This window comes from Cetorhinus maximus, chromosome 11 (assembly GCF_964194155.1).
Source record: "Cetorhinus maximus chromosome 11, sCetMax3.hap1.1, whole genome shotgun sequence".
Taxonomy (NCBI): domain Eukaryota; kingdom Metazoa; phylum Chordata; class Chondrichthyes; order Lamniformes; family Cetorhinidae; genus Cetorhinus; species Cetorhinus maximus.
Window position 1 is genome coordinate 12,531,303 of NC_135889.1, and position 27,263 is coordinate 12,558,565.

Consider the following 27,263-nt stretch of genomic DNA (forward strand, 5'->3'; position numbering starts at 1 on the left):
GTGAACTACTGTGCGAAGCATTATGTTGCCATGGTGACTTTTTTAAAAACAACATTTTCTCCCACTACTGTGGTCTCCTCAGCAATCCCTACTGAGGGAAAAAAAAACACAAGTTAACTGTTCTCGAGTTGCTTCAGAGGATTTTTCCTATTTTTATTGAACTGTCACATTGATTGATTGATTCCTGCCGGCGTACAATTTCATGTTTTCTAATTGCCATCCACCTCTTTTCCCCCATCCCATGGCATCAGCAGTTGCTCAATGGGAGTGCTGTATAACCCGCAAACTTCTCACTCAGACGAAAGTTCCATTCCAGAGGCTTCAACACAAAAGGGTGCTGAGGGAGAGCTGCGCTGTTGGAGTTGCCGCATTTCGTTTGAGACTTTTAACCAATACCTAGTTTGTCTTCTCAGGTGGAAGTAAAAGATTCCATTACACTATTTCCTACATTACAATAGTGATTTGTTCCATTGCCCCCGATAGTAGAGGTAGAATGCCTGTGCAGCCCTTTCCCAGTGACGTGTTTATGTGCAGCAGTGGGAGCTCGTCATTTTTATCAAGCTCATGCTTGTCGGCATAATAATAAAAGCAACTTGCATTTCTATACTGCCTTTTAACATGGTAAAATATCCAAAGAAATTCACAGGAGTGACAATCAGACAAAATTTGACTCCGGACTATTTAAGCTTTTTCATTCTTTCTGTGCAAGTATGCCACTTTAAGGTCACAAAGTGTAATTGCTGAGGTCAGGTTAGAAGCAAGTTGATCTTAAGAGGATTCAAGACGATTACAGATCAGTGATTTATCTTCTTTTAAGTATGAGTCTCGAAGTCAGTCAGATGGTGTTTCCTGCTCCAGGGTAGATTATCACTATGTTGAAAATAACTAGTTTTCCTTCGTCACTTTTTTTTTTCGCATATGACACAGAAAATTGCTTGTGTGATGCCCAAAATGCGATTGACAAGTCTTAATGTTTATATACATCGATCTTCAATGGTTGTAACGATTTTAGTGTTTCTGTGAGCAGTCAGCTAAAAAGATTCATTGCAATATGAACTGGCATGACGAAGGGTTGTTCCATTTGACCCACGTGGATCATTTCCAACAGAAAAAAGTGGAATTGATTGTGCTTTGTAAATACAAGAAAAAGAGTTAATACAAACTGCTTCTGGGGAAAACATGTTGATAACTGGTGTAGTGTGAATTTATATACAGGATTTGTCAAATGCCCAGCAGCACTGTCACCTAAGTCACAAAATAAACCCCCAGTTTAATTTTCTTTTAGTTCATTCTGGGGATATGGGTGTCACTAGCAAGGCCAGTGTTATTGCCCATCCCGAGATTCCCTTGAGAAGGTGGTAGTGAGCCATCTTCTTGAACTGCTGCAGCTCACATGCTGAAGGTGACCCCACAGTGCTGTTGGGTAGAAAGTTCCAGGATTTTGACATGGCAATAATGAAGTAACAATGACACATGTCCATTTGGCACAACACAATTTCCATTTTTGATGGTCACAATCAAAATATACTTTCTTTCCCCCCATTGTACAGGATGCTGGATATTCGATTAAGATTCACCATTTGGAATATATGGATGGAGGAATACTGGATCCAGATGACGTACTGATTGATGTCGTAGAAGACAAAGATAAGGTAAAAGGCTCATTTTTTGGTTTCCTTGTTACCGTTTTTGCAAACCTTCTATTGTGATGATTATAAACCCGTGGGACAAGTCATTTTAGCCTTTTTCTAACTCCCAGGTTGAAGGTGTTATGTTTGGATTCCATACTCCTGGGCTAGTGTAGGGGGAAAAAATTGAAATCAGTTGGGGGTTCCTGTCTCTGATGGATGTTCCACTTAGAGTTGCCAACCCTGCAGGATTATGCTGGAATCTTTAGGAATTGAAAATAAATCTTCTGGGCACTACTGTACATCATAAATTGAATAATTTTGTTTATTAATTATAAAAAAACATTGGAGCTGTTTGACTGGGCAGACTGAAAAGCCAAGACACAATAAAACTTCTAGGAATATATCCATACAGAATTGGCAACCTTACTGCAGTGATCCTCACTGAGCTGCATGTTGAGACAGGTGAGGAAGCATCAGGTTCAACTGTGGTACACTGTGTGGTTGACTAGCTTCTCTAATGAAGAACGGCCACTTGGCTGAGGTGCCCGGGCACTTGGGCCTCATTGATACACTGTGCATATTTTAGAAAGGATAGTGGAGACTGAAGGCGAGAGGAAACCTTTTGCAATTCATTGATCAGGAATATGGTCGTTCAGAGGCCTTGGTTTCAAAAAGATGTTAATGTGATGGAGGTGGTTCAGATAAAATGGATGGAGGTGATTCTCGGACTCGTGTGGTAAGGTGCATTAATAGACTAAAGGGATTGTGCAAAGCACTCACAGGAGGCACGATAGAGCGAACATTGAGCTGAAAGACTGGAATGGTGTAGATATAAAGCTGTTATTAAACTTTAAACTGTGAACACATCATCAGGAATGAGCATGGAATCGGCAAGTGTCAAGTTAAACTAGAGATTAAAGTTTAAAAAAAAACTTTATGCCTGGAGCAGCAATTGTGGAGGGGAAATGCATAACAAAAGCACTTCCCACTATGTGGGCTAGCTGCTTTAAAATAATGATAGATGAACAAATGTTTATAACTGAGAGTGCAGATTGACTGAATAAGTGTAGGCGGAGATGACTGTGTTGTCATTAGGCTTATTTAGTACATAAGCCAGGTAAAAATTCAACTAAAGCCAAATATACGTTTAATCTATGCAATGCACTTAATTCATCACCTCAAATTGCTTTTAGGACAGCCAGTTTCACTTAACTAGCCATGCTGGTTATTTAGCTGACTTCAGACAGTAACTTAAAGCATCTTTTATATCGGCTTTCCACTGTTCCTTTTTGACAGCTGAATATAATTCAGCTATTTTCCTTGGGTTTTTCTGCGACCTGCACGAGACCCAAGAACCCTGGGACTTTTTAAACTAGGTTAAAGGTGCTGCATAAAAGTTGTAAGCAGCAGGACGCACCAGCATTGGCATACCATTTAATCCCAATGTAAAAGCACGTCCAGGTTGTTGTTCTGCCGTACAAGCGGCAAAAAGTTTGAAAATTTACAAGCCCACTATTTTGCTTAAAAGGGTGGGTGATTGGATACTGTGGGAACACTATGGGTTTTCATTGTAATGAGTACTCTGATAGAAAAATGCTACTGATGAACAAACAGTATGCAACAAAAAAACCATCAGTGAATAATCATCAAGTAATCCGACCCCAACCAGTCGAACTATTCAAATCACACTCCGTGGCCATGCTGATTTTTTTCCATTGCGCTTGGCATTTTGCTAAAATAATTTATAGTGTAATGAACTGAGATTTAATTTTAATGAAGATGAACCAAAAAAACCCCAAAACATATATAGCTTTAGGATCTGTAATCAAATTCTCCACAGCCATGCCTGGGGGGTTCATCTTAAAAACAATCTTCAGTGGGGATTCCGCATTCGGCAGATGACACCCAATGCAAACAGGGTTCTTGGATTTCTGAGCAGGAATCTTTGGTGTTGCAACAAAAATATCAGAGTTATAGCTTACCAAATATTTGTTAGTCCAGTTCTGGAGTATGCAGGCTGTGGGATCCTTATGTGACGAGAGATATATAAATAAGATTGAAGCAATCCAAAGACGATTCTGCATGAATCAGTATGGGAAATACTCCAGTGTCACATCCTTGATCAAAGATTCGGAATGGGAATCACTGCAGCAAAGGAGAGAGAAAAGTAGGCTGACTAAGTTCTATAAAATATGGAATGGACAGAGACAAGTACTTGGTGTCCTTTGGCAATGGCATAACATCAGTTAGCCATTCACATAGACTACAAAAACCATTTTTTTTCCAAGATAGTGTATCAACAATCTTTCTCCCCAAGGAACAAGTCACAGACCCATCACTTGAAATCTTCAAAACCCATCTTTAGATTATTTCCATTTAAAGGTTTTTATCAGGACTAACATCTCAGTAGATCATGTCTGGTTTAGCTCGCACTACCTATATAAATGTTGGTGGAATATGGATATTAGTCTGTGATGTTGATACAATGAAAGCAGAAGCAAAAGAAAAATTGAAGTATCCCATCTTTCAGTAGCTTGAAGAACTTTAACTTGCCCTCTTTTATGATCTTGGACATGCTTTCCACACTATTCTCGAAGCTGGGATGCAAGAATTGAACCATTTGTCTCAATGGTGCCAATTTTGGTTCATTGCCAGCACTCCTACTTCTGAGCCATAGGTTGTGGGCTCAAGTCCTATTACAGTGACTTGAATACGTAATGTAGGCTCGCACCTCAATGCAACAATGAGGGAGTGCTGCACTGTCGAAGGTGTTTTCTTTCAGATGAGGCCCTTTTTGATCTCTCAGGTGTATGTAAAAGCATTTATGGCATATCTGAAGAAGTGCAGGGGAGATCTTTTGGTGTCCTGATCAATATTTATTGCCCAACCAACACTATTGGTCAATTATCTCATTGTTATGTAGGACTTTGCGCACAAATTGGCTGCCTCATTCATTCATCACGACAATAATGATACTTCAAAAGCACTTCGTGGGCCTTGAACATTTTGGGATGTCTTAAGGTTGCGAAAGGCACTATATAAATATGAATACAAATCCTTCCTTCCTTTCAATGTTTTGTATTTTAAGTGTCCATGATTGACAGTGAACCCCTGATTCATTGCTGTGAATGTGCGGGCATAAGAGACTGCTGGGATTAAAAACACAATGCCTTATGCGTGAATACGTGAAGTAGGTTTTATTACATTTCCAAAAACTATCACTAAGTAAGATTGATGATGGATTGTTGGGCACTTTTTTGAGCTCATAGGCAAAAGAGCAATGGCTATGCATGGCTGCACAAAATTGAAAATTATACGAAGGCATATTCTCCCTACATGGGCTTGGACTCCAGCTGCCCAATTACTTACTTGGATTGACTTCACTTCTATTTTGACTCTGGACAAGTGAAGTTGATTTCAACCCCTCCTCCCCTTTTCACCAGTGCTGCCTCCCTTCTCCAAGTTTATACCATTGCGATCTAACTGATAAAGCAGGACAATTTTTTAAAAAAGGATTTTGAGGGAGAGTGGGATACATGATGTGGAAATACAAATTGGTGGCAAAGTTATCTGTGGAACCCAAATCAAAACTGTAATTAGAGTTGGAACAGACTTCAAATAAAAAAGCAGCTGAGAGTATTGCAAATTGTTGTAAAGCAATAATATGACTAATTGGTTTTGAGGTTACAAGATTGCAGAAACTGAAGTCAATCAAATACAGCAGTGAAAAAAAATGTGTTGCATAATCAGAATACCAAATAATACAGAAGAACAGGTTTAATTAAAGGGAATTTGGAAATTTAGCAATATATTATGAAGCAGGTGTGATAACGTGACTGGGATAGTACGACTGAATGTTAATAGTGAAATGGGATCTCAGTGGGAGCAGCGGAGCATTTCATGTTGTATTGTCCTTGAGTGTTTCATTCCTCTTGGCTTGAGCCCACACTGTACCCCCTCCCTGATCTGAATGTTTATTGCTGGTAAGTGCAAAGTACCCAAGGGGAAGGTGTTGGGTAGGAGCAAGATGAACCTTGACCGCATTGCTTCCCTGTGACTTAATATTCTCCCGAAACTGTAACTCTCATAAAGCTGCAGACTTACGGTTTATCACAATGGCCGTTTAAGTGAAGCTGCCAGAGCTTGTGACCTGTAATCTTTACCCTAGAATAAGTCATTACCTTTGAACAAAGAGGGAGAAAACTGGTGGGCTCAAACTTAAGAAAACACATTCCTACCTAATTATTGGTAATAAGCATCTCTTATCCTCGGATGTGTAATTTCACATTGGATGGAACTTGAGCTTAATTGGTAACTTGGCTCACTTCATTGGTTAAGTTCCACTTCAGGACTTTGAGCATCTGATTGATTTGGTGCTGACGGACTGCCATCATTACTCGAGGTGCTTTTCTTTTGGATGAAATGTTAATCTACAGCCCAGTTCAGGTGGATGTAAAAAAAAATCTTTTGCAGTGTTTGAAGAGGAGTGGGAAATTCTCCTGATCTGCTGACCAACATTCTTCCCTCACCAAAATCTGATGAAATGTGGTTATTTAGCTTGCTGTTTATAGGACCTTGCTGTGCGTCAATTGACTTCTGCAGATGACTTCATAATAAGTGTCCACACTTCCAACTCTATTGGTTATGGAAGTTTTTGGGTAAGAATTTGATGAGGTGGTACGTAATTGCAAATCCTTCCTTAGTTTTCTGAAGTCTTCCAGACCAGAAGGCCAAACTGATATTTGTCACTAGACTCATGGTAAATGTTCTTGCTGTGGGAAAGGTCCATTTGCAATTGGCCAACAAAGCTAAAATAGCTCATAATCATAATTTTTAAAAGTGTGGTCAGAAGGTGCATTTTTCAGACTGTAGGAAACAAGATAGAATTCCTTAATAATAGGAAAGGGTTTGACAGCATAGATGTAGAAAGATGTTTCCACTTGTAGAGAATCCAGAACTATGGCCATAAATATAAGATAGTCGCTAATAACCCCAATAGAAACTCGAGAGAAATTTCTTTACTCAGAGTGGTTAGAATGTGGAACTTGCTACCACATGGAGTAGTTGCATCGAATAGCATAGATGTATTTAAGGGGGAGCTTGGTAAGCACATAAGAAAGGAATAGAAGGATATATAGATGGAATGAGGTGAAGCTCGTGCAGCATAATCATTGGAACAGACCACTTGGACAGAGCAGCCTGTTTCTATGCTGTAAATTCTGTGTAAGATTAGTTTACAAAACTGCAAGATGGAAGGAATTTCTAGGAAGCTCAAAATTCTAAAAAGTCTCCAAATTGGGTCTCGTGAAATTAATCAACTTTCACAAAGATGGGAAAGTGTCCATGATAAACCACCGCTGTTTTGGTTGATCCTCAGTTTGAAATGTTTACTGAAATATTTTTGCCATGTCAGCCATTGATAGCCAAATGCAGTAAATTTTTGTTTTCATATCAACTAATTTGTTGTATTTCTGAGCCCACTGTGGTGCCATTATCTTCTGTATTGTAATATTAATTGTGTAGCAATAAGTTGCATGTGCCAGGACTCCCTGATGAGCTGTCTACCAGGTGCCAACTTCTGGTTCGGTAGCAAAAATTCATATTGGGAAGCAATATTTCCAGAGGCGTGTTGGGAATGATTTGTTGCTTTTCCATTGTGTAGACTATAACCACAAGAACAACCTTAAAAGCCTCAGCATTATCAGTCAAAGTTTGACACCAAGTGGCTTTGGATATTAGGATAGGTGACCAAAAGATTGGTAAAATAATTGGGTTTTAAGAAGAGAGAGGCTTAGAGAGGGAATTCTGGAGCTTGGGGCCTAGACAGCTGAAGGCATGGCCACTGATAGTGAAACAGAGGAAGTTGGGGGGAGGGGGTGGTGCACAAGACTAGCAATATCTCTGTGTAAGCTACTTGTCTACAAGTTATCAATCCTACCAGAGCAAATGAATAATGGTAGGAACACAAGTTGTTTACTGAGTTGAGTTATTTGTCTCTTTAAATTGCATTTGCGATCATCATGATGGAGAATGGGTGCGAGTTGGGTGTGGTAAGAGCCCTTTCACTCATCCCCATCAATATCCCTTAACATGAATTTCAGGACAACATCCCTGACTGCATCGGTGCGATATTCTCATCTCTCTCGCCATCTGTCCTTGTTGCCTCTCTAAGTGCTCTTGCCTATTGATGCTGAATTATGAGCAGTTTTGTGCTGTGGACTCCTGCCCACTAGCAATTAAGCAATTAAGTTTTAACACTGACTAGATTCATTTACTGTAGGATTCTTCCAGCTGCTGGGAGAGATTGGATGAAAATTTCACATAATCAGTTTGGACTATGTTCGGATCACTGCACCGCTATCTACTGCACCAATTTTCTTTTTTTAAGAACCAAGGGGAGGCTGATGATGCATTGTGTTTGGGCACTGACCTATTTGGAGTTACTTTGTGGGTCAGGAGAAAAGGAATTAGCAATGAAAGGTCATGATAATGGGAAATGGTGGGAGCAGAGGATGTGAGTTACAAAGAAGAAAGAGGAAAATGCACGTTTTGTTATTGATACACGAAATAATACAAGAGGAGCTGCAGTAGTTCGAAAGACAATGGCTGGAATTCTGCGTTGCAGGCGCGGACGCCTGGTCAACCCAAATGAGCACGAAATTGTGCGAGAACAGGTCGGGCGAGTGTCCCGACGCCATCGTGCCTTTGCGCCGTGTTGCAGTCAGCGGGTGCGCATGGGAGTCTGCAGCGTGTCCGCTGACAATTAAACCGGCAATTAAGCCCATTAAAAAGCCAATTGTCTTGAGTTTTACATTGCCCGCGTGACTTTGCGGTCGTTGCGCAGGGCAACATGAGCAGGCGGCTATTCCGATTTGGTGGATTTCTCATTCTAGGGTGGGATAAAAGAGGTCCAGAGCCCTGGCAGTGTGAGTAGTTTAGTTGAGAGTTTGCTACTGGTTTGTTCCCGATAGTTCATAGCCTTTTCGGTATTTTCTGCTGGACTCTTTGTATTGCTCGCTTTTTCTTTGAGAACTCTTCTGTCACTCCTACTTGCAGCGTCCCAGGGAGCGACCTGTGGGGTGAGAGGCGCAGCCACAGGGTGGGGGAGGGGGGCTGCACAGGAGGCAGAAAGGTCCGCAGAAGACGCCACTATCCTGCACCCACAGTCTACAGGCAGCACTCCAGGTATTTCAGCATGTCTGAAGTCCAGTGCCAAAGGAGGCTCCGCCTCTCTAGAGAGGCTGTGACCTCCATATGTCAGATGATTGGACCGGAGATCAATTCCAATAGCATGGGTGGCCACCCTATGCTGGTGGCTCTAAACATCATAGCAGCCCTCCTCTTTCTCGCCACTGGTTCTTTCCAGAGGTTCCTGGGGAATCTATGTGGTGTGTCCCGATCTGCTGCCCACAGTTGCATCAAGCTGGTCACTGACGCTTTCTTCAGACGGTCATGACATTCATTAATTTTCGGAATGACGAGGCCAGCCAGGCTGAGCGAGCCAGGCTTCGCAGCAATGGCAGGGTTCCCCCGCATCCAGACTGACATCGACTATACTCATGTGGCCATCAAAGCACCAGCGGATGAGCTGGGTGTCTTCGTGAACAGAAAGGGGTTCCATTCCATGCACGTACTGATAGTTTGTGACCGCAGGGCACAGATTCTGCAATTCTGTGCCACTCCTGGGTGCCAAGGCTGTTCATAGCTTCAGCTCGGCTGGATGGTTGATTGTTGGCTGACAAAGGATATCCATTGAAAAGGTGGCTCATAACGCCACTCCAGCACCCAAGAACAGAGGTGGAGGAGAGGTACAATAGGAGTCATGCCTCCACAAGAGCAGTGATTGAGAGGACCGTTGAGCTGCTGAAGGTGAGGTTCAGATGCTTTGGCCTGATCAGGGGGAGTACTGCAATATCCCCCAGAGCACATCTCGCTCATTGTTGTTCTGTGCTGCGCTCTGCACAATTTGGCTGTGTCGAGAGGGCACCTTTTGGAGGATGAAGACAGCGAGGCAGCTCCCCAGGCCGTAGAGGATGACTCAACTGATGGGTCTGATGAGGAGCCGGAGGAGACCCAGGGTGAGGATGTGGCTGCAGAAGTGATGAACCTTGTGGGAGGCAGAGACCGGGGAGGCCTTGATTCTCCATTCATTCAGCTAGACGCCTGAGGCATGGCTTGAAAGTGAGGGCAAGGGTGAAGCCTCCTTACCAAACTTTCCTGCTGAGGCTGTGCTGTGGCCCCCATGTCAACTAACTACCTCTAAAATAAAGTTTGCAGCCATTCCCATCTGCCACATGCCCAACACCTATGAGAAACATAAAGTACATTCAGACCATGAAACATAATAACATCTTTAAATGCTGGTCATGTGTATACAATTTGAACATAGAACACATTTCAGCTGAAGTAACATCACCCGTGACAACCCCTCTTGTGTTAATGGTGCCTTAAACTTCCGCTTGCATCTTGGTGCCACCCCCCCTCACTGACAGCAGCATGAGAGGCGGCCTGCTCCTGGTCTCCAACAGTCCTCCGACTGCCGCCACCCTGGGCACACTCTGCCAGCTCCTCAAGCAAGTGTGATGTGCCCTCACCATTGTGCACTACCAAGTGATCTGACATGTTATTGCCCACCGGCATGCCTGTGTCTGCACTGGTGCTTGGTTTGGAGAGATGATGTGACGAGGGTTTCTCTGTCCACAGCAGCTCCTCGGGTGTCAAGGGAGGGTCCTCGCGGCCTATCGGGCATCATGAGGATGGCACTTCTGAGGGAGGAACAGAATATGTTTTGCTTTTTTACCTTTATGCCAGTTTCAGCACCTCCTTTTAGCCCTCACCACTACCATTAACACTCCCTTTGTCTTTTGATCCATGACATCTTTGTCAATCTCTCCTTAGCCCCTGCCTATCGCTGGCCTTCTATCCAGCTTCACCTTCTCCACCTCCTTAGAGACTATAAATTTCATCATATTTCTACTTCTTTTTAGCTCTGAAGAAGGGTCATACAGACTTGAAACATTAACTCTGTTTCTCTCTCCACAGATGCTGTCAGACCTGCTGAGATTTTCCAGCACTTTCTGTTTTTATTTCAGATTTCCAGCATCCGCAGTATTTTGCTTTTATTTTGTAACAGAATATGTCAGTTGCTTACAGTGCAACAAAGTGACTGTGCATAAACTATGGTTGCTTGTCAGAATGGACAACTGCCTCACTGAGGCACTGTGATTGGATGAGTAATGGAGACTGTTGATTAGAATTTCTCATTGGAGATGCCATGATCCTAGATTTCTTACACACTCCCCCAATCTCTCACCTGTCCTCTGGACTCTTACCTTCATCTGAGACCCCTGCCTCTCTGTGACCTGTGGATCTTGCCCCGCACTCGCATTCCATGTCCAGGGCTTTCATCTCGAACTTGGAAAGTATCAGGATGTTGGGGACCCCCATCACCCATTCGTGCGCGCCCCAGCTCATTATGGGCAAAAGTACATTCATTAGTCCACCCTCCACGTGTAACACCATACCAACCTTGCCCCCACCCTCCAGGAGAGCCAGCTTGAGGTGCCCATCAGATTGGTGCACCTCATCCTTCTATGCACCCAAGGCAAGCAGGCACATCTCCCAGCCTTGGCTGGCACAGGGATATGTATGGTACTCTTGCTACTTTTCATCTCACACTCCTGACACCACGACGAACGGCCACGCTCCACACATCTATACACAGTTCCATGCAAAGTTGATACTGTAAATCACAGAAGATCACTGAACATTTTCTGACACTGGATCCATGTGCGGCGCATGACATCTTGCCCACTCACCTGAGCAGCCACCTCCATCCAGGCCTTCTTCATCAGGTGGGGTGGCCTCCTCTTGCCACCCTGCAACATGAGAATATCACACCAGGCACTCACAACCTCCATGAGAGTGTGTAGGCACTCGTCAGAGAATCGTGGGACAGAGTGTCCACTGGCATTGCCCTCTTTCAGGGACTCTTGGGCAATGCTATAGCAGGGGATTGGGCAATATTATCATTTATAACATTAAGTGAATCTTATCTTTGAAGAATCGACAAAAGGTTAGACATTAAGTTTTGCGTGTAATTGTTGCTGTGTCAAGTTACTTTGTAGGTTCTTTGTGACAGTAAATTGCATGATGAATTAGCTAAATTGCTTTCCATTTTGCTTGGTTCTTGTTTTGTCATGTTCCAAGGACATCATGGAATCAAAGGTGTGTACAGCGCAGAAGGAGGCCATTAGACCTGTCATGTCTGTTCTGGTTCTTTGGCAGAGCTATTCAATTAGTCCTCTTACCCTGCTCTTTCCCTGTAACCCTGCCATTTTGCCCCTTTGAAGTACACTTCGTTTTTGAAAGTTGTTATTGAATTTGCTTCCACCACCCTTTCAGTCAGTGCATTCCAAGTCATAAAAAAAACTTGCTTCATAAAAATAAAGTTCTCTTCCTCTTTCCCTTGTTTTCTTTATTTTGTTGGCCAATCATCTTTAATCTGGTTACTCTCTTCTCCCAGTGGAAACAGTTCCCCCCTGTCTCCTCCATCAAAACCCCTCATAGTTTCGAAGACCTCTGTTAAATCTCCTAATTAATGGGGACACTTGTAGACTTCGACGTCAGTGCAGGTGGAAGGAAACTAGAGGCAAACACAAGATAGGAAGTTCAGAAAGTTCTGTAAAATGGAGGAAAAAAACAAACACTGATAGTTTTGAAATATCGCTGCTTGTAGTTGCATAGAGCCTTGAACACAGTAACATGTCCCAGGGCATTTCACTCAGGTTGAATGGAGGGCAAACAGAAGTTAGGATAAGTATCAGGAAGCATGGTTGAAGGTAGCTTTTGAATAGATGGTAGAGGTGTGAGTGAAATAACTGGGAAGAGAGGCATCAGATGGGGAGCTCCAAAGAGTAAAGATAGGTCAGCTGAAATTTCTGATACCAATTGTATGAAAGAAGTTTGGAGTGCTAAGAGGACTGAAGTTGTAGGGGTATAGAAGGGCACACGTGTAGAACCTGGAAGAGATTTCAGAATTTAAAAAGAAAGAGAAAGAATTGATATTCATTCATACAGTAGCTTTATGACCTCAGGACTTCCCAAAGTGCTCGTGAGCCAATGAAGTATTTTGATGTAAGAACAGAAAATACTGGTATTACTCTGCAAGCTAGGCAGCATCTGTGGCACAACAAGAACTAGGAGCAGGAGTATGCTATTCGGCCCTTTGAGTCTGCTCCACCATTCGATAAGATCATGGTTAATCTGTTCCGGGGATATTGTGGGAGAGCAGGTGTGCACTTCCTGCCACCTCACAGTGGGCAGAAACAGGAGACGGAGGTGCAACCGGAGCCCCAGGAAACCGTCTCTATGGGAACCCCTCTCCGGGCAGACTTATTTGTGGAGTTGACAGCTGTTGGAGAACCAGGTCAAATCCTTTCCACAACGGCACTGATGAAATAGAAACAAAGTTAACATTTCAGGCCAATGACCTCTCGCCAAGGCTTATCAAGTATTATAAAGTTTCAGTCACTGTTGTAAGGTAAGAAACACATCAACAAATTTGTGCACAGGAATGCCCCACAAATAGCAATGTGGAAATGACAAGATCACGTTTCATTGATACAATGTTGGTTGAGGGATAAATATTGGGCAGGACTCCCAGGAGAACTCCACTGCTGTTCTTCGAAATTCAGTGGGATCTTTTGCATCCATCTGAGAGGGCGAAAGGGGCCTCGGTTTAACATCTCATCTGAAAGCTGGTGCCTCTGACATTCTTGCCCGCCCTCAGTGCCACGTTGTAGTGTCAGCCTAGATTACGCACTCAAGTCTCTGGAGTGGGCCTTGAACTCACATCATTTTGACTGGTTTGGTAGGAACATAAGAACAAGAGTAGGCCATTTGGCCCCTCGAGCCTGCCCCTTCACTAAGTGAAATCATTGTTGATCTGCGACCTAACTCTGTATGCCTGCCTTTGCCCCATACCCCTAGGTACTGTTGGTTAACAGAAAGCTATGAAGCTCAGATGTAAAGTTAACAGTTGACCCAACATCAACTACTGTTTGCATAAAAGAGTTCGAAACTCCCATCCACCCTTTGTGTGTAAAAGTGTTCCCTAAGTTAATTCCTGAAAGACCTAGCTCTAACTTTATAGGCTGGACCTAGACACCCCAACTAAAATAGTTTCTCTCTAACTATACCCTGTAAGCTTCCCTTAATATCTTTAAAACTTTGACTAAATCATCCCATAATCTTTTAAATTCCAGGGAGCATAAATATAGTTTGGGCAATCTCTCTCGTAAATTAACCCTGGGAATCCAGGTGGTATTATGATAAATCTATACTGCACCCCCCCCTCGAAGGCCATTCTATCCTTCCTAAGGTGTGCTGTCCAGAACTGCTCACAGTACTCTAGGTGTGGTCTAACCAGGGCTTTGGTGATATCTACCCCATTGTATCCAGGTCCTCTAGGTATAAAGACAGTATTCCGTTAGCTCTTTTGATTATTCTTTCGTATCTGTCCATGACATTTTAATGATCCACATACCTAGACGCCCAAGTCTCTTTGGACCTCTACTGATTCTAGCTTTTTGTCTTTTAGAAAGTACTCTGTTCGATCTTTTTTTTGGGGGGCTAAAGTGGATGATCTCACACTTGCTTACATTGAATTCATTTGTTACCGTTTTTCCCATTCACTCGATCACAGTTGTTAATAAATATGGTGAATAGATGAGGCCCCAACAAAGATCCTTGCAGGACGCCACTAGTCCATCCCGCCAATTAGGGTACCTTTCCATTATCCCTACTCTACGATTCCTACCGTTCAACCAATATCCTAACCTGGTCAATAATTTGCCTTCAATTTCATGGGTTTCAACTTTAGAGCCAACAGCCTCTTATGAGAAGCTTTATTGAGCAGGGTTTAATTTTATTAACAAAAACAGAATTACCTGGAAAAACTCAGCAGGTCTGGCAGTATCGGCGGAGAAGAAAAGAGTTGACGTTTCGAGTCCTCGTGACCCTTCGGCAGTTTGTTTTTATCTCTGTGTTTAATTTTATTAAATGTATCTGGTGGATCACCAGAGAAAAATGAACCATGAGTGAGATACATCAAAAAAACCTTGTCTATTAAAAACTCACTTTTTACCATCCCAGGGCACATCATCTGTTTTTCCGTCTCAAGATTTTGAGCCAGGGTGCAGTGCAATCACAGCACACTCTGCTGCCCTCCCTAGGCTGTTATGTGTACTGCGATTGTGACTGAAACACACAAAGGGCAGGATCTTTAGATCGGCGGGCCTGGGAGCGGCCGAGGAACGGACCGGCCGGCTGCGATTTCATGCTGGCTGGCCAGTCAGTGGCCAGCCAGCGTGAAACACGCGCTGAAATGCTCAGCGCTGCCGGGCTGAGGGCGGACACTGACGTTAGCGCGGGAGCGGGCGAGCGCTGCACGAAAGCTCCCTGAAGGCAGAGAGAAGGTCTCAGGGAGCTGAAAACTTCGAAACAATTAAATAAAGGTTTTTAAATCCAGAAAGATATGTCCACGCATCGGAATCGGTCACCTGAACACATGATGAAAATTCTGCCCGTGCATTTTTATTTTTTTTTTTAAATTTAATACCGGAAACCTCTTCCCGCCCTTGGATGAGGTTTCATCAAAAATGCAAAGCCCGCCTGGCAGATTCGCCCGTCCGCCAACCGTAAGGTTGGACAGACCACGTAAAATCGGGGACAGTTGGAACTTTAGCCACTTTGATTGTCGGTGGGCGTGCTTCCAACACTCTTGCGCACCCTTCCCCGGCCGACTGAAATGTCGGACGTCGTTTCGCATCGGAATGGGTCGGGCACACGCCCGTAGGCCTGACTTTGCAGCTTGGGTAAGCGGGCACGATTGGCGGGCCCGGGATTGGCCGGAAAACAGACCGCCGGCCGCGGTTGGCTCCTGACCCCGTTAATTAGCCATCCAGCGTGAAACGAGCGCTGAAAAGCTCGGCGCTGCCAGGGTGGGGAGCGGGAAGAGGGCAGGCAATGACGTCAACGTGGGCGCGGGCCAAGCACTGACCGAAAGCTCCCTAGAGGCAAGAGAGTTGCCTCAGGGAAGCTGAAGACCTGAAACAGCAAAAAATAAAGGTTTCAAAAGCTGAAAAAAAAAGCATCCATGCATCATAATCAGTCACCTGAAAATGCTGTCCACAGAAATTTATATATATTTTGTTTAATCACGGAAACCTCATCCCGCCCATGGATGAGGTTTGTTCAAAAAATGCAAAGGCTGCCTGGTCAATTCGCCGATCCGCCAACTGCAAGGTTTGACGGGCCAGGTAAAATGACAGACAAATGCGCCGTTAATGGGCTTAATTGCCCTCTCAATTGTTGGCGGGCGTGCTTCCGGCTTTTGTGCGTGCCCGCCGACTGAAAAATAGCACGAGTGGATGCTTGCCCGACGTCATCTTGAACGGTTTCACGCCCGATCGGGTCAGGCGCACGCCCGCCTGCCCGATCAGTGTAAGATTCAGCCCACTGAATCCCACTTCTACTGTGGTACCAAAAGTCATGTGGGAATTTGCTGTTGTTTATATTCACAACCAGTTGACTATTTACTGCTAATCTAAAGGATCGGGATACCAAATGGGGAAAAATCTCTTCACTGCAAAGTAATTGCATCGCTTTCTCCAGATCTCGCCTGTAATTTATCAACCTCTGCTTATCTTTGGATTAAATGTTAACAGCTGCATGCTGCATCCTGAGGAGAACTGATATTTCTCATAAGCTCAAGGCACAGTGCAGCTCTGCTGCTGTTGGACTCTTGCTCATTCGGCATGCACCTGCCTTGGCTTTTCGGGGACACTCCAGCGCAGTCCTAAGTGAGCACCTCGTTGTCGGAAGTCCCAGCTTTTGGACGGGATGTCAAACCGAGGCCCCCGTCTACTGTCTCCAGGTGGACGTAAAAGACCCCATGGCATTGTCTTGAAGCAAAGCAAGAGAGTTCTCCTTCGTGCCCTGGCTGACATTTACCCCTCATGCAGCACCTAAAACTGGTGGATTATCTGATTGGTAACAATTTGTGGTTTAGTGATGAGATCTTGCTGTGCACAAAATGGTTGCTACGTTTCATCCAATACAATTGTGATGACTCTGAAACAGTGTTTAATGGGCTGTAAAGCACTTTGAGTCTTCCTGCGGTCGTGAAAGGCGCTTTACAGATGCAATTTCTTTTGTTTTATTTTTCGTTCTTTTTAGGCAAAAGGCAAAAAGGTATTTGGGTTACACCAGATTGACGTTTCTATTATCTAGGAGAGGTGCAAGACTATATTGTTTCTTCAATAAACTAAACCATGATTCAGAATTTACTGTCAAAATAATGGTGAGGCTAACTGCATGCATGGCTATTTATACTGATGTTCTACAGAAACTTCAGGCAAGGAGCAGATATGCGATTTAAATAAAACATCCAAATGTTGTTGTTGGAGTTGCAATACTCCACCCTTAGCTTCATGAAACGGGATCTCACTGTCTGTCTTGGCATTTTAAACATATTAAAGCTGTCAAATTGATGTCTTTGCGTGGTAGATAACACAAAACTCGCCACGGAAAGTTAAATCCTGGGCATTTCAGTCAAAGTACCCTTTTAACGACATGATAATTGTTAATTACTGGCAGTCAACCTCCCTGACACTGAATATTAACTATTACAATGTGGAGTCTCATGCTTCAGTTCTTGTATTTTGGAGATTCTAAACATGTTAGTTGTAAATTTTCTTTACATTTCTCTTAATCCAATCTTTCTTTGCCTCCCCCACCTTTATTTCTCCTTCCCTTGATTTGACATGAAATTCACCCACTCTAATTTACATTTGACTCTTGGTCTTTGTGCAGTTAATTTCACAATCATTATATTTGGCTGGTTAAGTAGATAAACAGTTGATTGCTCTGTTCTTGTAGGTCCCAGATGCCCGGTTTCCCTCAGTGCAATGTTACCAGTTTGTACTTTCAGCAACTTGGCACACAAAAAACTTAAGAGTGAAATGGACCACAACATGTTTAACCACGGGTAGAACCCATTAGATAATGTGCAGTAGCAAATTATGGCCCCGTATGAATCCCTGGACTAAAACATTGAAAGAACTCAGGACGGCAAACTCCATTTACTGTGGAGCATCTGCGATGCTGAGATTGTTGTGGGCAGCACGTTCAGTGAGGTGGTCACACCGCAGGTAAAGACTGAACAGGCAGAAAGGGGATGGGTGACCACCAGGTAGAGTAGAGGAAGGCAGGTAGTGCAGGTGTCCCCTGTGGCCGTCCCCCCTCTCTAACAGATATACCGTTTTGGATACTATTGAGGAGACTACTTCCCAGGGGAAAGCAGCAGGAGCCAAGTCCATGGCACCACGGGTGGCTCTGCTGGACAAGAGAGCAGGAAGAAGAGTGGCAGGGCTATGGTGATAGTCTACTGCATTCGTTGCTCCCAGTGCGGTTACCTCTACATTGGAGAGACCAAACGCAGACAGGGTGACCGCTTTGCAGAACACCTACGGTCTGTCCGTAAGCATGTCCCAGACCTCCCTGTCACTTGCCATTTCAACACTCCACCCTGCTCTCATGCCCACATGTCTGTCCTTGGCCTGCTGCATTGCTCCAGTGAAGCTCAACGCAAACTGGAGGAACAGCACCTCATCTTCCGACTAGGCACTTTACAGTCTTCCGGACTGAATATTGAGTTCAACAATTTTAGATCATGAACTCTCTCCTCCATCCCCACCCCCTTTCCGATCCCCCCCTTTTTTTCCAATAATTTATATAGATTTTTCTTTTCCCACCTATTTCCATTATTTTTAAATGTATTTCCATCCATTGTTTTATCTCTACCTTTTAGCCTATTTCGATTCATTCACCCCACTCCCACTAGGGCTATCTGTACCTTGCTTGTCCTGCTTTCTACTCTTAATTAGCAAATTACTTAGATAATATCACCACCTTCAATACCTCTTTGCCCTTTTGTCTATGACATCTTTTGGCTATCTCCACCTATCACTGGCCCTCTATCCAGCTCTACTTGTCCCACCCCCCCTTAAACCAGCTTATATTTGACCTCACCTCTATTTTTACTTAGTTCTGTTGAAGAGTCATACGGTCTCGAAACATTAACTGTGTTCCTCTCTGCAGATGCTGCCAGACCTGCTGAGTTTTTCCAGGTATTTTCATTTTTATTTTTGTTTTGGATTTCCAGCATCCGCAGTTTTTTGCTTTTACTATAGTGATAGGGGATTCAATAGTAAGAGGAACTTATAGGCGTCTCTGTGGCCACAAAAGAGACTCCAGGATGGTGTGTTGCCTCCCTGGTGGCAGGGTCAAGGATGTCTCGGAGAGGCTGCAGGGCACTCTGAAGGGGGAGGATGAACAGCCAGTGGTTGTGGTACATATTGGTACCAATGACATAGGTAGAAAAAGGGATGAGATCCTCCAAGCTGAATATGGGGAGTTAGGATGCAAATTAAAAAGTAGGACCTCAAAGGTAGTAATCTCAGGTTTACTACCAGTGCCACTTGCTAGCGAGAGTAGAAATAACAGGATAAATCGGATGAATACGTGGCTGAAGAAATGGTGTAGAGGGGAGGGATTCAGATTCCTGGGACATTGGGGCTGGTTCTGGGTAAGGTTGGGACCAGTACATACAGGACAGGTTGCACCTGGGCAGGACTGGGACCAATGTCCTCGGGGTGTGGGCGGGCAGGGGGGAACCTGAGCAGGGAGACAGAAGAGGGGGAAACAAGGATAGAAACGAGAGGCAGAAAAGTAAGAAGCAAAAGTGGAAGGCAGAAAAAACAAGGGCAAAAAACAAATGGGGTCATAGTGCAAAATAAAGCTAAGATGACTAACAAGGTTAAAAAGACAAGTCTAAAGGCGTTGTGTCTTAATGTGCGGAGCATTCGCAATAAGGTAGATGAATTAACAGCGCAAATAGATATAAACGATTATGATATAGTTGCAATTATGGAGACATGGCTGCAGGGAGACCAAGGATGGGAACTGAACATCCAGGGGTATTTAATATTTAGGAAGGACAGACAAATAGGGAAAGGAGGTAAAGGGGGAAATCAATGCAACAGTGAGGAAGGACATTGGCTCAGAAAATCATGATGCGGAATCTGTTTGGGAGGAGATAAGAAATGCCAAGTGGCTGAAACTGTTGGTGGGAGTAGTCTATAGGCCCCCAAACAGTAACAGAGATGTAAGGGAAGGCATTAAACAGGAAATTAGAGACACATGCAATAAGGGTACAACTGTAATCATGGGTGACTTTAATCTACATATAGATTGGACAAACCAAACTAGCAATAATACTGTGGGGGAGGATTTCCTGGATTGTGTACGTGATGGCTTTATAGACCAATACATTGAGGAACCAACTAGAGAGCAGGCTATCCTAGACTGGGTATTGTGCAATGAGAAAGGATTAATTAACAATCTTTGGGGAAGAGCAACCATAAAATGATAGAATTGTCAATTAAGATGGAGGGTGAAGTTGAATCCGAAATTAGGGTCCTGAATCTAAATAAAGGGAACTATGAGGGTTTGAGGCGCGAGTTGGCAATGATGGATTGGGTAACCTTACTAAAAGGGTTGACGGTGGATAGGCAATGGCTAATGTTTAAGAAATGTATGCATGAATTACAACAATTATTCATTCCTGTCTGGCGTAAAAATAAAACAGGAAAGATGGCTCAACCATGGACTACAAAAGAAATTAGGGATAGTATTAGATCCAAAGAGGAGACATGTAAAATTGCCAGAAAAAGCAGCAAGCCTAAGGGTTGGGAACAGTTTAGAATTCAGCAAAAGTGGACAAAAAGATTGATCAAGAAGGGGAAAATGGAGTATGAGAGTAAACTTGCAGAGAACATAAAAACTGACTGTAAAAGCTTCTATAAATTTGTGAAGAGAGAAAGATTAGCAAAGACAAATGTAGGTCCCTTACGGGGGAAAATTACAATGGGGAACAAAGAAATGACAGAAGAATTGAACATGTATTTTGGTTCTCTGTCTTCACAAAAGAGGACACAAATAATCTCCCAGAAATGTTAGGGAACCAAGGGTCTAGTGAGAGGGAGGAATTGAAGAAAATCAGTATTAGTTTTTAAAAAATGGTGCTAGAGAAATTAATGGGGTTAAAGGCTGAAAAATCTCAGGGCCTAATAATCTGCATCCCAGAGTACTAAAGGAAGTGGCCCTGGAGATATCAGATGCATTGGTGGTCATCTTCCAAAATGCTATAGACTCTGGAGCAGTTCCTACAGATTGGAGGGTGGCAAATGTAATCCCACTATTTGAAAAAGGAGGGAAAGAAAAAACAGAGTATTACAGACCAGTTAGCCTAACATCAGTCGTGGGGAAAATGATGTGGTAACAGAACACTTGGAAAGCATTAACGAGATTAGACAAAGTCAGCATGGGTTTATGAAAAGAAATCAAGCTTAACTCATCTACTGGAGGTTTTTTGATGATGTAACTAGTAGAATTGATAAGGGAGAACCAGTGGATATGGTGCATTTGGATTTAAAGAAGGCTTTTGATAAGGTCCCACGTAAGAGGCTAGTGGGCGAAATTAAAGCACATGGGATCAGGGGTGATATACTGGTATGGATTGAGAATTGGTTGACAGACCGGAAACAGAGTGAGAATAAATGGGTCTTTTTTTGGATGGCAGGTGGTGACTAGTGGTGTACCACAGGGATCAGTGCTTGGGCGCCAGTTATTCACGATATATATAAATGACTTGGATGAGGAAACCAAATGCAGTATTTCCAAGTTTGCTGATGACACAAAACTGGGCAGGGTTGTGAGGAGGATGCAAGGAGGCTTCAGGGCGATTTAGACAAGTTGTGTGTGTGAGCAATCACATGGCAGATGCAATATATTGTGGATAAATGTGAAGTTATACGCTTTGGTATGAAAAACAGAAAGGCAGAGTATTATTTAAACAGTGATATATTGGGAAATGTGGATGCACAAAGGGATCTGAGTGTCCTTGTACACCAGTCAATGAAAGTAAACTGGTAGGTGCAGCAAGCAATTAGGAAGGCAAATGGTATGTTGGCCTTCATTGTAAGAGGATTTGAGTTCAGAAGTAGGGATGCCTTTCTTAAGGCCTTGGTGAGACCACACTTGGAGTATTGTGTGCAGTTTTGGTCTCCCTATCTAAGAAAGGATATACTTGCTATAAAGGGAGTACAGCAAAGGTTCACTAGGCTGATACCAGGGATGGCAGGACTGTCGTATCAGGAGAGATCGGTTCAACTGGGCCTGTGCTCACTAGAGTTTAGAAGAACGAGAGGGGACCTGATTGAAACGCATAAAATTCTAACAGGGCTAGGCAGACTAGACGCAGTGAAGATGTTTCCCCTGGTTGGGGAATCTAGTACCAGGAGCCACAGTCTCAGGATATGGGCTGGCCACTTAGGACTGAGATGAGGAAACATTTCTTCACTCCGAGGGTGGTCAACCTGTGGAATTCTCTACCATAGATGGCTGTGGAGGCCGGGTCACTGAGTATATTCAAGAAAGAAATTGATAATTCTTTGGATGTTAGGGGCATCAAGGGGTCTGGAGAGAAAGCGGGAATATGGCGTTGCGATAGAGGATCAGCCATGATCATATTGAATGGTGGAGCAGGTTCGAAGGGCCAAATGGCCTACTCCTCCTAGTTTCTATGTTTCCAGAAAATATTTTTTTGGGGGGAAAAATAATTCTTTGAGACCAGGTAGTCCTGTAATTTAATGCAAACAAGCTACTTCCCGAGCAGCATTAAGCTGTACTTCTGTTAGCACTGCCAGCTTTTTGTTTTAGTTTCAATCTTCAAAGCTTCCCACCTGCACCAATGTTCTGGGAACGCATTGTAAGTAAAACGGCTGCAATTCAGTCGGAGAAGAAGTTGGCATTTTAACGTAATCGGAATTGTTGATGTAATAGCTGATAATGCACTGAAAAATAAAAAAAATAAAAATTCAAAGATGTTTAAACAAGCACTCCCATGCCATGCCAAAAAGCTTCCGTAGGATTGCAGCTGGCTGCCAAAAGGCTTAAAGTGAGGAATTCTATCTGTAATTGTGTGTAACTTACCAGAAGTTGCCGATTAACCTTGCATCAAGTGGCCGGTTACAGTCACAGTCCGTTTTCTTTCAACAAAAAAATAATTTTATCATTTTTGGTTGTTTACCCTGGACAGGTTAAGAATGATTTGGTCAACAAGTTTGGTTTTCATATTCCCTTCTTTTATTTAAAAGGAAATAATTTTCTGACTTTAAGCCCTATTGTGCCACATCTCATACAAAGGGGTTCTCAATCTTATTGTTTCTGAGGCCCACCTTCCCCACCCCATCCTGTATTATAACAATTCCACAGATCCTCTGCAACGTAACAACTAATTTTTTTTACACAGAAAAAATATTTATACTAAACATATATATTCATTATTTGCATTTTACTGGCTTAATACGAAACTCGTCGGTAGTGCAGGGGGTCAGATGGAGGCTCAGGTGAGGGGTACAGTGATGTGTTGTAGTTTCGAACTATATTGCTCCTGCGTAAGCAGCAAAGTTCACTTACTGACCGTTGAAAGAATCGAACGCTTATGGTGTTCAGGCACAAGTTTACCTTTTCGTTAGAGACAGAGAGGCTTAGCCAGATTGTCCTAGTCTCACATTCTCTCATCACTGATGAACCCCTTGACACCTTCATGTGGACCCTTTCAGGGGCTTTCGAACCTTGACTGAGAACCCCCTTCCCTATACCAACCGAGGGATTGGGCAGGTAACTTCATCAGTTGCTGCTCTAAGAAACTGCTTTTTAAAAAAAAAGCTAGTGCTGCATGTCCTTGGGTTTCATTGTATCCCCTTTGTGTTTTCTCCCTGTCCCAACCCTGTGGGGAACGCTGATCTCCGCTTCTCACTTCCAGTTGACCATATGCCTGAGGTCAGCAACGGGAACCTGAATCCTGCTTCTGTGGTGGAGCATGCTGGTACATGACCTATAGCGATGGCCTTGCAGCACAGGAACAGGCCACTTGGCCCAAGTGGTCTATGTTGGCTGTTATAGCATTCCTTTTTGAAGCATATCGGATTCTATTACAGGTATGTCAGATAGATTGATCAAAGAAAATCTTTGTCAAAGTGAGGAATGCATAGTTAACTGCTGAGTGCGGCATACTAAATCATTAGTCAAATGTGCTTTTAATCAGATCCCCTAAGTGGTAATGTGGCACTTGTTGCATTGAATAAGTCCAATTTATTCAGCTGGCGTTTCATTCTTTGGATGTCAAATGCTCAAATTATCCTTTTATTTCAGCTATTCAGTGTTGTCAGTCCTTTATAGAAATAACATGATGTAAATGCCCAAATCCGGTGATGTGTGCAAACTGCCAGATCAACCGAGCTATTCTGTGGTCTTGCTTATTTTTATCTTTAAAGATGAATTAAAGAACATGGTAGAGACATTTGGAGGGCTACAGGAAAAAAGCAGGGGCGTGGGACTAATTGGATAGCTTTTCAAATAGTCGGCATAAACACGATGATCCAAATGGCTTCCTTCTGTACTGTAGGATTCAATGAACAGCATGACCCTGTGTGTTTCACTAACCAAGTCATGCAGGCAACAGTGTGAGGGGTTTTTGATAACCATTCATTTAAATATTTAATTCCCTCTTCAATACTAGTTGATTGATTGTCATCACTGTGCATACATAGCTTTGTAAATTTTGTAACAAGACAAGGGAAAGTGTCCTATTATTACCCGAGTGCCAAGTTCCTGATCACAACAGTAGAAGTGGGAAGAGAGCCACTGAACAGAGATTATGTACAAGACAGGTTTGGAATATCTGTGCCGCACACACTTCCCTCCGCCTCTCGCCCTCTCTCCATTTGCCCAGTACTTATTTCCATCCACTTGCAGACTGCCCTGTTCGTGTGCTCACTACCCCAATCTCTGCCACTACCCCAATCTCTGCCACTCTCTGCCCTCTCCTCGCTCATGCATTCTCTCTCTGCGTGCAAAGCTTTAACCCGTATTTCAATTAATTGGCGTATATCCCGTGTTGTTGCTAAGAAATGATATTGCCTACAAAATTCAAACTTGACAAACAAGTGAGTTAAGAAATCACAGAATTGTTACGGCGCAGAAGGAGGCCATTCGGCCCATCGCGTCTGCACCGGATCTCCGAATGAGCATTATGACTTAGGCCATTCTCCTGCCTTTTCCCCGTAACCCACCAGATTATTTCTATTTAAATAATAATTTTATGCCCTCTTGAATGCCTCGACTGCACCTGCCTCCACCACACTTCCAGGTAGTGCATTCCAGAGTCGAACCACTCGCTGTGTGAAAAAGTTTTTTCTCAAATCGTGTTTGCTTCTTTTGCACATCACTTTAAATCTGTGCCCTCTTGTCCTTAATCCCTTGACGAGCAGGAACAGTTTCTCCCTATCTACTCTATCCAGCCACCTCATGAATTTGAACACCTCTATCAAATCTCCTCTTAGCCTTCTCCTGTCCAAGGAGAACCTCTCCAATCTATCTTCATAACTGAAGTTTCTCATCCCAAGAACCATTCTTGTGAACACCTTCTGCACTCTCTCCAATGTGTTCACATCCTTCCTATAGTTTGGCACCCAGAACTGTACACAATATTCCAGCTGAGATCTAACTAGTGCCTTATATAAGTTCAGCATAATCTCCTTGCTCTTGTACTCTATGCCCTTACTAATAAAGCCCAGGATACTATATGCTTTATTAACTGCTCTCTCCATCTATCCTGCCGCCTTCAATGATCTATGCACATATACTCCCAGGTCCCTCTGCTCCTGCACCCCCTTAGGAAGTGTACCCCTTATTTTATATTTTCTCTCCATGTTCTTCCTGCCAAATTGCATCACCTCACACCTCTCAACATTGAATTTCACCCGCCATCTATCTGCCCACTCCACCAACTTGTCCATGTCCTTTTGAAGTTCTATACTGTCCTCCTCACAGTTAACAATGCTTCCAAGTTTCATATCACCTGCAAACTTTGAAATTGTCCCCTGCACACCAAGATTAATATATATCAGCAAAAGCAGGGGTCCCAATACCAATCCCTGGGGAATTCCACCACAAACCTTCCTCCAGCCTGAAAAATATCCATTGACCATTACCCTCAGTTTCCTATTACTCAGCCAATTTTGTATCCATGTTGCTACTGTCCTTTTATTCCATGATCTAAAACTTTCCTCTCAAGTCTGTTTTGTGGCACTGTATCAAATGCTTTTTGAAAGTCCATGTACACCACATCAACAGCATTACTCTCATCTACCCTCTCTGTTATCTCTTCAAAAAACTCCAGCAAGTTAAACACGATTTCCCCATTAGAAATCAATGCTGGCTCTTTCTAATCAACCCATACGTTTCCATGTGACTACTAATTTTATCCCGAATAATTGTTCCCAAAAGCTTCCCCACCACTGAAGTTAAACTGACTGGTCAGTAATTTCTGGTGTTACCCTTATAATTTTTTTTTGAACAATGATGTGACAAGGGTGCAATTCTCCAGTCCTCTGGCACCTCCTCTGAGTCTAGGGAAGACTGAAAGATTATGGCCAGTGTCCCTGCAATTTTCACTCTCACTCCCTTCAACATCCGTGGATGCATCTCATCTGATCCTGGTGCCTTGCCAACTTTAAGTACTGACCAGTTTATCCAACACTTTCTCCTTAACAGGTTTGAACCCTTCTAGTGACAGAGTTTCCCCCTCTGTCACCATGGCCTGGATAGCATCTACCTCCTTGGTAAAAACAGATGCAAAGTATTAATTAAATGACTCAGCCATTCCCCCTGCCTCCATGTGTAAATTCCCTTTTAGGTCCCTAATCAGCCCTACTCCCCCTTTTACCACTCTCTTACTGTTTATGTGCCGATAGAAGACTTTGGGATTACCCTTTATGCTGGCTGCCAGTCTTTTCTCACAATCCCTCTTTGCTTCTCTTATTTGCTTTTTCACCTCCCCTCTGGACCTTCTATATTCCGCTTGGTTCTCAGTTGTATTTTCTACCTGACACCTGTCATAAGCACACTTTTTTTCTTTTCTATCTTAATTTCTATCTCCTTTTTCATTCAGGGAGCTCTGAATTTGTTTGCCCTACAATACATAGGCATCCCTGAAGAATTCAACACCTCAGCACTCTTCTTTCCAGTATGGGTACCCGCCATAAATCAAGTCTTAATTCTCCCTCTTTTAACATTGGTATAATTCAGCCGAAGGACTGCTTAAAATTTTAAAGTTGGCAAGTGGGCGCGGGGCGGGTGAAAGAAATTTTAAAAAAAAATTGGCTTAAAATGTCATGATTTGAAGATGAATAATTTTATAAAAAAGCCACTTTTAATCCTTCAAATGAAGGCATGGAGGAGAAAGTTGTTTGGCTGTATCCAGCGTATTTGGAATGCGTCTGAATTGCCACGCAATATCTGGTGCCGGTTGCACAGCAAGAGTGCTGCTGCAATTTTGGCTTTCGAAATAATCTTCCTCCATTTCCCTATCCTTCCCCTGCTGCTGCTGAAAACAACGTTGTCTTTTTTTTTCTGTTTTGGCTATTCCAGGCAGAGCTGTGG

The 27,263-nt window shown here is 43.3% G+C and overlaps 1 protein-coding gene across 1 annotated transcript in view; it reads left to right on the plus strand.

Moving 5' to 3' along the window:
* Window positions 1–27,263, plus strand: part of LOC144686400 (partitioning defective 3 homolog B-like) — an 877,073-nt gene that overhangs the window by 95,572 nt on the left and 754,238 nt on the right. Inside the window, exon 2 of the mRNA XM_078551550.1 lies at window positions 1,551–1,652. Coding sequence (XP_078407676.1) covers window positions 1,551–1,652 — 102 coding nt within the window. The remainder of the gene's footprint in view (window positions 1–1,550; window positions 1,653–27,263) is intronic.